Here is an 11,883-nt window from a genome sequence, read left to right as displayed (position 1 = left end):
ACATTTTTTTTATTTTTTTTATTTATAATTAATTTAGGTTTCAATTATTATCAAACAGTTTTCTATCATAATATTAATAGTTTAATATTATTGTACATATATAGTTTTAAAAATGATGATGACATTAGCTGATCAAGAGACAGAGGTTATTAAAGATTCATGTAAAGTAGAAAAACCAATTAAATTAATAGAGTTATCACAAAAACCAAGAGTCTATAGAATTCCAGAGTTTCTAACAGAAGAAGAGTGCAACCATTTAATAGATACATCAAAGAATAAATTAAGACCATGTAATGAAATTTCAAGTGGTGTACATAGAAGTGGATGGGGTTTATTCATGAAAGAAGGTGAGGAAGAGCATCCAGTAACAAAAAATATTTTTAATAAAATGAAGAATTTTGTAAATATTTCAGATAGTTGTGAAGTAATGCAGATTATTAGGTAATTATTTAAAATTATAATGCTTAAAATTATTAAATTGGTTTACTAATAATTGTTTTCTATATAGATATAATCCAGGGGAGGAAACTTCTGCACATTATGATTATTTTAATCCATTAACTACCAATGGATCAATGAAAATAGGTCTATATGGTCAGCGTATTTGTACTATTTTAATGTATCTTTGCGACGTAGAGGAGGGCGGTGAAACTTCATTCCCAGAAGTTGGCATTAAAGTCAAACCAATTAGAGGCGATGCAGTATTATTTTATAATTGTAAACCTAACGGAGATGTAGATCCTCTCTCTCTTCATCAAGGTGATCCAGTTACCAAAGGTACAAAATGGGTGGCAATCAAATTAATTAACCAAAAGTCAAAAGAGGGTACACCAACTCAATAGTGGTTTAAAATTATAAATAGAAATAAAAAATTACAGTGTTTAAAATGTTTCTTTCTCTTTTTTTCATTGGTATATTGTTTTAAAAATTAAAATAGTAATGGTTTAAAATTATTATAGTTTTATATTTAATAAAGCAAAATTTAAAAATATAACATTTTATAAAAGGTTTTTTTTATTAAATAATTTTATATATAAATAGGTTTTATTTTATTTATTTTTAATGGTTATTTTGGATTGGTATTAATATTAATATTTGTATTATTATTAAAGGAGGGTGTTAAAACAAATGGGGTCGAGGAAATTTTTTGATTAGTTTTTGATTTTAAAGGAATTTTTAAAGTTGAGGAGAGCATGAATGATAAATCTGGTATTTTTGAAATAACATCATTTAAAGGACCATTTGAAACAGGTTTATCAATTCCAAGAAGTGATGAAGGGTCGCTAGTTCCTAAATTAAATGATGTTGGTGGTGGTGTTGGAATTGAGTCAACATCTAAACTTGTTCCTGCATTTGATTTTGATGTGGTTGCTGCAGTTGTTGCAGTTGTCGATAAAAGTGTTGAGGTTGCAGGTGATGATGTTGAAAGTGTTGTAGTAGTTGCAGATGATGGTGAAATGGTATTGCTTGATGATGGGGTTGGTGATGTTGGAAGATTTCCACCCGATAGGGATAATGATTTGGATGATACAATCATACCTACTGGTGAATAGGTTTGTGGTTTTAATGGTTGTGAAATTCTTTCATGTTCTAACTGTTTAATCTAAAAATTAAAATTATTAATATATGATCACATTTTGGAAATAATTAAAATAAATACTTACTAAAATTTTAATATCCTCAGAGAAATGGAAAGATTCTAAAGATTGCTTTTCAATTAGACTATCTCTTAGTATTATTGGTTGTGGTGGGGCTACAAACGCTGATTTGGTTTTGGTGTAAATTGATTTATCGATTGATGATTGGTTTAATAGTTGTTCAAAATCTTTAGCGTCTTCTTTTTCACTATCTACATCTTTCTTTTTTATTGTTATTGGATTAAATGATTTTTCGTTACTTAAAAAGTTTTCAATGTTTGCTCTAATGTGATTAATGTTATTCTTTTGCTGTGAAATTGCGATTGAATTAACTGATGGTTGTTTTGGTTTGGCTATATTTGAAGTTTCAGAATCAGTTCCTATTGGTGCTGCTGTAATTGGTGAATTACCAAAGTTATCAAAGTCGTCTGTTCCAGTTTCATCATCGAATTCACCAAAGTCATCTGCCGTGGTTGAGGTTGGGATTGGTGGAATTATATTTAATGTTGTTTGCTGTGCTGGTGGTTTTGGTGGTGGTGTTTGAATTGCTTCAGATTGATTGAAGCTACCAAAATCTCCAAATTCATCATCGTTTTGACCATCATTAAACTCACCAAAGTCACCAAAGTCTTCATCGTTTGAGGGTTTTGAGTTGTCATTAAAGTCATCAAAGCTATCAAAGTTGTTGGTTTCGGTTGGGGGTTTGACAGTTGTTTCTCCAAAGTCACCAAGGCTATCATCATTTTCGTTGGTTGTTGGCTTATTATTTTCTTCTTCAAAGGTACCAAAACTGTTATTGATTTCAATTGATGGATTTGTAGCTGGTGTTACTGTTGTTGCAGTTGCAGTTGCAGTTGCAGTTGTTTCACTAAAATCACCAAAATTATCTGTTTCAATTGTTGTTTCGTTAAATGAATCAAATTCATCATTGTTATTGATTTCTTTGGTAGTTGTTTCACCAAAATCGCCAAAATCATTGTCATCATTGTCATCATTTTCTATTGTTGGTACACCATATGTTTCTTTAAATTCACTGGAGTTATTATCATCGGCCTCGATTGGTGTTTTGATAGCTGTAGTTTCGGTAAAGTAGTCGAAATCTTGACTATCTTTATTAGTTGGGGGTGCTGGAGTTTCTTCAAAATCACCAAAACTATTATCATTATTATCTACATTAGTTGATGTATTGTTGTCGAAATTGCCAAAATCTTCAATAGCAGATTCATTTTTGGTTGGTGCCTCAATATTAAAGTCACCAAAGGTATGTTGATTTTCATTGACTTTAACAGTTTCTTCCAAATTACCCAAATCATCTTGTGTGGTGATGGTTGTTTCGTTAAAGTTGAAGTTATTAGAGGTTTCTTCTTTAGTTGTTTCGGATGATTCATTAAAATTGTTTGATTGTTCTGTAGGTTCTTTACTTTGTAACTGATCTTCTATTGATATTTTTGGTTCATTAAAATCATCGAAGTCGAAACTATTTGAGGTTTTTAATTCCTCTTTTGAGGTTTTTGGTTCACTAGAATAATCAAAATCGAAATTATTTGAATTTTCTTTATTCTCTTCTTTTTCTGGTTGTTCATCTTTTGTAGTATTTGTTGTTTCAACACTGAAGTCACCAAAGCTATCTTGGTTATCGCTAGTTTTGTCAGGATTTGCTGATGTTTCTTCAAAATTACCAAAATCTTCATCATTTGTTTTTGTAGTGGCAGTTGATTCATTAAAATTACCAAAGTCAAAGCTGTTTGGTGTTTGCTTGGTTTCTTCAGTTGTCGTTACTGGCTCACTGAAATCATCAAAATTAAAATTATTATTTGAAGTTTTTAATTCTTCTTTAGATTTTTCTGCTGATTGGTCATCTAAACTATTTTCGCTACCATTGTTGAAATCAAAACTTTCTTTATTTTCATCGATTTGTGGTTGGTTTTCTTCTTTTTCTTCTTTTTCTTTTTCTTCTTTTTCTTCTTTTTCCTCTTTTTCTTCTTTTTCTTTATCAAATAAAATTTCAGGCTCTTGTGTTGGTTTATCAGGATTTTCTGTTTTTAGGCTAAAATCTGAATTGCTTGATTTTTCAACAGTTGTAGTTGATTCTGTTAAAAATTCTTCATTTTTTTCGTTTCCAAAGTCATCAAAACTGTCAAAATTATTTGAAGATTGTTTAAATTCATCAAAATTGGGTTCATTATTACTAATATTACAATTATCATTATTACTATTAAAACTATTATTATTTATATTATTGTTTGAGGTGGATTTGAAATTTTCAAAATCGTTATTGTTATTACCAAAATCATCAAAACCATTATTGTTGCTTTGTTGTTGTGATGGTGGAGTTAATGCTATATTTTTGAAACTTTCTGTATTATCGTTATTTTCTTTTGTTGCATCAAAATTAAATTCTGGTTTTTGGTCATTATTGTCTGAAATTGGAACTGATTGAAAGTTATTATCTTCTTTTGAATCTGTTATATTATTACTACCAAAGTCACCAAAATCATTATTATTACTAATAAAGTTATTTTCTTCTTTTGAATCTGTTATATTACCACCAAAATCACCAAAATCTTCGTTATTTTTATCATTATTATTATTGTTAATATTATTATTATTACTGAAATCACCCCAATCATCATTGGAGTTATTGGTATTATTGTTGTTATTATCACCAAAGTCCCCAAAATCTTCGTTATTATTATCTATATTATTATCCAAATTATTATTACTATTACTAAAATCACCCCAGCTTTCTTTATTATTTTTATTATTATCATCATTATTAATAGTTTCGTTATTGAAATCTCCCCAACTATCATTATTATCTATATGGCCACTACTGGTTTTAAAATTATTAAATTCATCTTTGATATCTTTTTGTGAAAACTCATCAGGAATTGATTCCTTTTTAATTTCGGTAGTATTGCTTGCTGTAGTAATGAAGTCAGAGTTGTCAAAAAATGATGATGATGATTGACTATTGTTTGAGGTTGATGGCACCGCTGCTGTTGTTGAAAAATCACCAAAATCATCATTGTTGCTGCTGTTGTTGTTGTTGTCGTTGTTTGGTAATGATTGTACTGGAGTATTATTTGAGGAAAAACTAAAATCACCAAAGTCTAGGAAAGCATTATTACTATTGTTGTTATTATCGTTATTATTCGAAGGAGAGGAAGGAGGTGGAGAGTTTTTTGAGCTAAATGGATCTAAATCAAACAAATCATCATTTGTATTGGGGGGATTTGTATTATTATTATTACTATCATTAGCTGTACTCTTAATATCAAACTCATCTAGATTAAAGTCTAGAGAGTTATTAGTAGGAGTACTCATTATATATGTTGTTTTTACTGGTTAATATTTATTATTTTACTATTTATTATTTTATTATTTATTATACAATTTTATTAAATTTTTAGTAAAATTATAATAGATTATTATTAATATTGTTACTATTATTATTTTATTATTTGTTATTACTCTTGTTTATTATTATTATTTTTTATTTTACAACAAATTAAATATGATTTATTGCTTTTCTTCTAAATTGTATAAATTATTTTGTTTATATAAAAATTTCTATTTTTTTTTTTTAAGATTAGTTTACAAATCATTTACAAATTAAATTTGAAAATTTCTGTACTATTGAAAAAAAAAATAAAATTAAATAAATATATATGATATCAAAAAATATAAAAATTTTTTAAAAAAAATTAAAAAAAAAAAAAAAAAATTTAAAAATTTCAAAAAAATAAATAATTATTTTTTGTAATTAATATTTTTTAAAATGAAATAACTATTCATATTATTATTCATTTTATTCCTTGTAAGTAATTATCTTGTATAGATATACATATATCTCACTAATGGTCCTTAAATAAAAAAATATATATGTATGTTTGTATATCTCGTTTGAATTTAAAGCGAAACAATTAAAAAAAATATTATTTTTAAAAGAAAAAAAAAAAAAAAATAACCAAAATAAAAAAATAATAAAAAAAAAAAATTTTACTATAAATAGAAAACAATATAAATCTTAAAACTTTTTATTTTTTAAAAAAAAAAAAGTATTTTATTTTTATTTTTATTATTTCATTATTTATAAAATAAAATAATATAAATATAATTTTTTTTTTCTTAATTCTTTTTAAAAATAAATTGAATATATAAATATAATTTATATAAATATAGTTTTAATAAATGGATAATAATAGTGAAAAAATCAAAACCCCAATTAGAATGGCATCAGATAAGCCACCTAATGTTGATAACAGCATGTTGGGAAAAAAAGTAAAGAAAGTTAAAAAAGTTAAACCATTAGATAAAAAATATAAAGGTTTAAAGTGGAAGAAAACAATTAGAAAAATCATAAAAGAATATCCAGACCCATCCATTCAAGTATTGGATGTAAAGAAGATGGTCATTCAAACTCAACTTTCAAAAATCGAAAAGGATTTAAATATAATATTTAATGAAAAGGTAATTATAATTTTTAAAAACCAATAAAAAAGTGTGCCAATATCTAATAATTTTTTTTTTTATTATAGATTCAAAAACCAAATAAATACTACTGTATTGTTGGATCTGAAATTAAAAGATTGCAAGTAAATCCAATCAAATAGAATAAACAAACTAACAAATCATTCTTTTAAAAAAGATAAAGATAAAAATAAAAATAAAAAACAATAAAAAATAAAAGTGAGAAAAGAATTTTAATTTTATTTATTTTATTTGTCTTTGTAAATAGATTATTGAAAAATAAAGCTATAAATATTCGTTTTTAAAAAATGGGTTATTGAGTATTTGTTTTTTTTTTGTTTTTTTTTAATAACATGTTGGAGTCCAAGAACAACAATCTGAACAATTTTCATCAGATTCGAATGATTCATTTTTAATATATGTACATCTCAAAAATTCGGAATCACAGTTAAGATCTTCACAACGTAAACAGTGTAATGGTAAATCCTTTGGAGCTGGGTATGCAGGAGGATATGTTGGTGGTTCTGGGATTGGTGTACCAGTTGGTGTTGGGGTTGGTTCAATTGATGGTGTTGAAATTGGTAAATGAGATGGTGTATCACTTGGTGATACAGTAACATTACAAGTATATTCGTATACACATTCCCCATCCAAGCAAAATGAATCGATACATGGATCTGAATTCGAACTATAATAGATATTAAATATTTAAAAATAGAGTTAGATTTATATTTTAATATTTTAATTTTAATATTTTAATTATAAATAGTTACCAATTAATTGCTCTTGAAATACAATTGGTAGAATTGGTTGGATCACATTCCATTAATACACAAGCATCATTTGATATACAACCTGTAAGTGGACAATCTGAACAATTGGCAATAGGAGTATGTACGCAACCTCTGGCACCATCACAATAATCTTCGGTACAATGGTTTCCATCCCAACACTGAACTGGGAAATTAAGACAACCGAAACCAACATCACAACTATCAGAGGTACATGCATCGTTATCGTCGCTATAAAAAAAAAAAAAATTAGAAATAATCTTAAATTTTGATCATTTTTACACTTTTCTAATATTTACCAAGTAACTGCATTGTATTGGCATTCAAAGTTGGTTTCTTCACCACAAACTGGCTCTAAACAATGATTGATTAAATCACATCTATTGATGAAAATAAACATTAATAAAATTTATAATATCTAACATTTTATTTATAAAACAACTTACTGACGAACTTGACAACATGTATCGTTGTTACCTTGGCAAACACCACAAGCCTATATTAATAAATAACTATTAATATCCAGATTTAGAAAAATAAAAGAGTTTTTATCTGGAAATACAAACATCATAATAGAGACAGCTAAAGTTCAAATTGGTAATAATATTTAGATTAGATTCCCAGGTGTGTCTTTCGCAATAAAAGAAATCGAATGGATAAGTTTCTCCGACGGTTAGACCAAGGTCATCTACATAAACACTTCTTGATGCTGATGTATGTAAACCACCAATATCAATTCTTAAAACATTATTAAAGAATACCCAAACCTAAAAAAAACTAAAATTAATAAACCAATTAAAAAAACAAACTTTAAAAAACTTACGTCATCATCTCCAGCAAAAGTCTAAAATTTTATTTAAAAATTAGTATAAAATTTTTTAATCTTTAATGTAAAATATAGTCGTATACTTACAAAGTATTCTCCACCATGATATGTCTGAAAATAATAAAAATTGAAAAATATATTTTATATTTTATAAAAAATAATTAATAATTATAATTTATTAAAAAAAAAATAAATGTGACAAATATTTAAAAACTTACAAAACCATAATGAATTTTCATGCAAACTATTAAATAAAGGAAAGATGTTAGATTTGCATCATAGTATTAATTCTATAGTAAAATTATAATCTGAATATTTACAATGATAATTGTGGCCGTTATAAGTTGGTTCGCCTGGGAAAAGAGTTTGATTTGCGAAGCCCAATCCATCGATTGGGAAGAAAGAACTTGATTGATATCTATAGAGATCATCATCACCTTTAACCAAAGTTAAAGAGTATGGAATTGCATAACTAACACCGTCAATAAGATGAAACCAACTTGCAAATGTTGTGGAGTTATGCACTACAATTTGGTTACCAAAAGTAACTGGAGTATCACCACAGCAATAAACTGGGGTTTGATCTGAACCAAGATTTTGCAACTAAATAAAAAACAATTAGCTAATTTTTGTTTATGTAAATCTTATTCAATAAAAAAAAAATAACTTACAACTATATCCTGAACAACAGCATTTGGTGCATCTAAATAAAATAAATAAAAAATTAAAATTATAATTAATTTAATATTTTTAAAAAAAAATAGATAGTTTGTACGTACTTGGAATTTCAAAATCGGCTAATATAAAAATAAAAAATTTTAATTAGTTATATTTTTTTTTTAATATAGTTTAAAAATTCTTACGATTTCTTAAAGGACTTTGGTCATAAATGGTAGCTGACAATACTAAGGTATCCTGACATTCTTAAATTAAAAAAAAAATTTTAATTTTATTTTAAATGGGTAATTCATTTTAAAATTTTTAACACTTACTTATAAATCCAAAACTGCATAGTAAAAGTAAAAATAAAAGAGCTGACCTCATTTTTCTAAGATTAAATTTTTTTATTTTAGTAAAAATATTGCTTAAATACTATTATAATTTTAATGATAAATGATAAATAATAAATGATAAAAGATAAAAGATAACTATTAAACAATACAATATTTTATTAAAATTAAAAATAAAAAAATAAAAAATTAATTAAAAAAAAATTATTGAAATATTATTTGATTTAAATTAAAAAAAAAAAAAGTTTTTATATTAAAAAGTAAAAAGATTTATTGTTATTATTATTATTTGCTACGAATGATAGAGTGTGTGTATGTATGATATATGTGTGTTAGTGTAGATTCATTGGAGTAAATTACAAAGTGGTTAGTTGTAGTAGTTTTTTTGTGTGTTAAATTTTTTATTTATTTTTTAAAAAAAAAAAAAACAAGTGGGGGTAAAAACAAGTATTGAATGGCGGGGTTAGTACTCATTTATTAATTTCCCACCAAAATTTGTAATCTAACTTTTTATTTACTAAATTTTTTTTCCAACCACCAAGTACTTACGAAATTTAAATTTAACATTTTATTATATTAAAAAAAAAAAAAAGATTCTCAATGTAAAATAAAAGAAATATTATTAAAATTTAATTATTATATATAAAATGAGGTTTAAATAAAATATTCTTTATTTGATTTTAATGATATAGTCGAAAAAAAAAAATACAAGTTTTATTTTTTTTTATTAAAAAAAAATTAAAAAAAAAAAAATTTATAAAAGAATTTTGTTTTGATAAATTGGTGGTTGTGATGGGTGTGAGTTTTTGATTTTATATTTTTTTTTTAGAATAAATGATTTGATTAGATTATGTTTATAATACTTTAGACATATATGGTCCATCTAATTCATATCCAAGCTTTCTATAATAGTGACGTGTGCCAACACCAGCAATAACAGCTAACTTAACTGAGCCGTGTTCTTCACGAGCAATTCTTTCTGCTTCTTCCATTAATAATGTACCATAACCTTGATGTTGGAATTTGGTTGGATCACGATTATGAATACCTACAACACTACCATAAACATGGAGCTCTCTAACAATTGAAACGCTATCTTTTAATTCTGGTCTAAAGGTAGTTTCACTGCATTTTCTTAAACGAAGTAAACCAATTAAAATATCTTGTTTTGGATCTTCATAACTAAATAAATTAAAAAGTAAAATGTTAATACTATTATTATTTATTTTTTTATAATATTTATAAATAAATTTAATTACCTTAAAAATGTTTCCCAACCACCATTTGCAGTATAATCACGACGAATTAATTCTACTTGATCTGGTTTAATTTTATGATGAACCTCTTGAATACCTACTTCACGAGTTCTAACATCACGGCATTTGGTACCAAAATCTTTCATTCTTGCAAGACAAAGTTCACGTAAATTACCATACTCGACACCAGAAGTAACTAATGGCATTGGGATATCTCTTTGAATACGATAAATACGGGTCCATGGTGGTACAAGAGCTAAAATCTTTGCAATTAAATCTACTAAACTATCTGGTGAATAATTTTTGTATGTACCAGTTTTCCAAAGTTCATAAAGACCAGTACCACGAATAACCAAAGTTGGATAAATCTTTAAACCATCAGCTCTAAAAGCTGGATTCTCAAAGAATTCCATAAAACCATAAATATCTCTTTCCATACCCATATTTGGAAGATCTGGCATCATATGAGCAACAACTTTGAAACCACTATCTTTGGCCAATTGAAAAGATTCTAAAACTGCACGAACAGTGTGACCACGATTAGTGTCTCTGGCAATATCTTCGAAAACACTTTGTACACCAATTTCTAAACGAGTGCAACCGTAAACCAACATATTACTTAAATGAAGTTTTAAACAATGATCTGGACGAGTTTCGATTGTAATACCAATACATTTAACATTACTTTGTTCTGAATATTTTACTGCCTCTGCAACATTGTTTGATGTGTGACCTGAAAGTGCATCGTGAAGATTACGAATGAAATAATCTCTGTAATCTGCTGGTAATGACATAAATGTACCACCCATAATAATGAATTCGACTTTTTCAACATTGTGACCTAAACGTTTGAGTTGATCAATACGACTACGTGTTTGTAAATATGGATTATAACGTGCTCTAATAGCTCTCATTGAAGTTGGTTCATAACCTGTATATGATTGTGTTGAATATTCAAAATCTGAATCTGGTCCACCTGGGCCTAAAATTATTAAAATTATCATTATTATTTTTTGTTAATAAAACCATTAAATGCTGTATTTGTGAATATTAATATAAAAGATACTTACAATATACACAAATATTACCTGTCATTGCAAGATGTGGACAACGATGTGGTTTACACATAACAGCAACAACAGCAATACCAGATGCTGTTCTAACTGGTTTTGCTTTTAAAAGAGGTAATAATGTATTTTTGTATGATTCTGGAATTGCTGAAATAATATCGACTGATTTTGGTTGGTCAGATAATGAATTTTTTGCTGCTAATTCAGTTTTGATCTTTAATAAATTGATCTTTTTACCTTCTTTATATGCATTAATTAATGCATTTACAATTTCTGCTACAGTTTTGGTAAACTGTGGTGTATTTTTACCATCTTTTTTTTTTTATTTTTTTTTTTTTTAAAAGTTTTAAATAGAATTTAAATATAAATTAAATTTTTAAAGTTAATAAAATGCATTAAAAATAAATGATATAATAAATAATAAAATAAAAAACTTACAAACTGGTTTAGCACCTGATTTCTTTGAAAGAGGTCTGGTATCTGTCATTAATGACATTTTTTAAAGTATATAGTTTTTTTTTTTATTTTTCTTTCAAATAAAAAAAAATATAAAGAATTGAATTTGAAAAAAATTATTTAAAATATATTTATAATATTTATAAAAACAAGTATATTAATAGATTTATTTATTAAATATATCTTTTAAAACTAATTAATTAATATCAATTTTCTTTTGTTTTTAAAAAACGAAAATTAGAAAAAAAAAATAAAAATAAAAAAAAATTATAAAATAAAAAAAAAAATTTTATAAAAAAAAAAAAATATTTATTTTTTTAATTTTTTTATTTTTGTTAAAATTATAAAAAACATTTTATTATTT

The 11,883-nt window shown here is 25.5% G+C and overlaps 5 protein-coding genes across 5 annotated transcripts; 2 read left to right on the top strand and 3 right to left on the bottom strand.

The window, feature by feature from the left end:
* Positions 1–112: 112 nt before the first annotated feature.
* Positions 113–842, top strand: DICPUDRAFT_151895 (uncharacterized protein; the record flags this gene model as incomplete). The annotated part of the gene is made up of 2 exons (XM_003287716.1): positions 113–441; positions 509–842. The coding sequence occupies 2 exons, from the start codon at positions 113–115 to the stop codon at positions 840–842; spliced, it is 663 nt and encodes a 220-aa protein (XP_003287764.1).
* Positions 843–1,066: 224 nt separating this feature from the next.
* DICPUDRAFT_151894 (uncharacterized protein) lies at positions 1,067–4,964 on the bottom strand (the record flags this gene model as incomplete). The annotated part of the gene is made up of 2 exons (XM_003287705.1): positions 1,067–1,603; positions 1,665–4,964. 2 exons carry the CDS (start codon positions 4,962–4,964, stop codon positions 1,067–1,069), a joined length of 3,837 nt encoding a protein of 1,278 aa, XP_003287753.1.
* Positions 4,965–5,831: 867 nt separating this feature from the next.
* DICPUDRAFT_151893 (uncharacterized protein) lies at positions 5,832–6,253 on the top strand (the record flags this gene model as incomplete). The annotated part of the gene is made up of 2 exons (XM_003287715.1): positions 5,832–6,110; positions 6,179–6,253. The coding sequence occupies 2 exons, from the start codon at positions 5,832–5,834 to the stop codon at positions 6,251–6,253; spliced, it is 354 nt and encodes a 117-aa protein (XP_003287763.1).
* A 72-nt stretch (positions 6,254–6,325) lies between these two features.
* On the bottom strand, positions 6,326–8,883 carry DICPUDRAFT_47551 (uncharacterized protein). Its single transcript, XM_003287704.1, has 13 exons — positions 8,720–8,883; positions 8,591–8,650; positions 8,507–8,524; positions 8,399–8,430; positions 8,048–8,330; positions 7,946–7,971; positions 7,815–7,838; positions 7,725–7,745; positions 7,468–7,668; positions 7,348–7,397; positions 7,201–7,281; positions 6,884–7,132; positions 6,326–6,798 (listed from the first exon to the last, which is right to left on the bottom strand). Exons 1-13 carry the CDS (start codon positions 8,769–8,771, stop codon positions 6,456–6,458), a joined length of 1,440 nt encoding a protein of 479 aa, XP_003287752.1. The 5' UTR covers positions 8,772–8,883; the 3' UTR covers positions 6,326–6,455.
* A 708-nt stretch (positions 8,884–9,591) lies between these two features.
* DICPUDRAFT_151891 (elongation protein 3) lies at positions 9,592–11,559 on the bottom strand (the record flags this gene model as incomplete). Its single annotated transcript, XM_003287703.1, has 4 exons — positions 9,592–9,919; positions 9,997–10,975; positions 11,064–11,375; positions 11,502–11,559. 4 exons carry the CDS (start codon positions 11,557–11,559, stop codon positions 9,592–9,594), a joined length of 1,677 nt encoding a protein of 558 aa, XP_003287751.1.
* Positions 11,560–11,883: the final 324 nt, after the last annotated feature.

The sequence above is a fragment of the Dictyostelium purpureum genome (genome assembly GCF_000190715.1).
Source record: "Dictyostelium purpureum unplaced genomic scaffold DICPUscaffold_110, whole genome shotgun sequence".
NCBI classification, from domain to species: Eukaryota; Evosea; class Eumycetozoa; order Dictyosteliales; family Dictyosteliaceae; genus Dictyostelium; species Dictyostelium purpureum.
Note: the sequence above shows the minus strand (reverse complement) of the source record. Positions and strands in the feature narration are given on the sequence as shown.

What these genes read in the sequence shown, in the direction of transcription:
- DICPUDRAFT_47551 (XM_003287704.1), bottom strand. Translation starts at nt 8,771, where the DNA reads ATGAGGTCAGCTCTTTTATTTTTACTTTTACTATGCAGTTTTGGATTT. An exon ending in ACATGTTGTCAAGTTCGTCA is followed by an intron (nt 7,282 to 7,347) that starts GTAAGTTGTTTT and finishes TTTCATCAATAG; the next exon opens with ATGTGATTTAATCAATCATT. An exon ending in CAATACAATGCAGTTACTTG is followed by an intron (nt 7,133 to 7,200) that starts GTAAATATTAGA and finishes TTTTTTTTATAG; the next exon opens with CGACGATAACGATGCATGTA.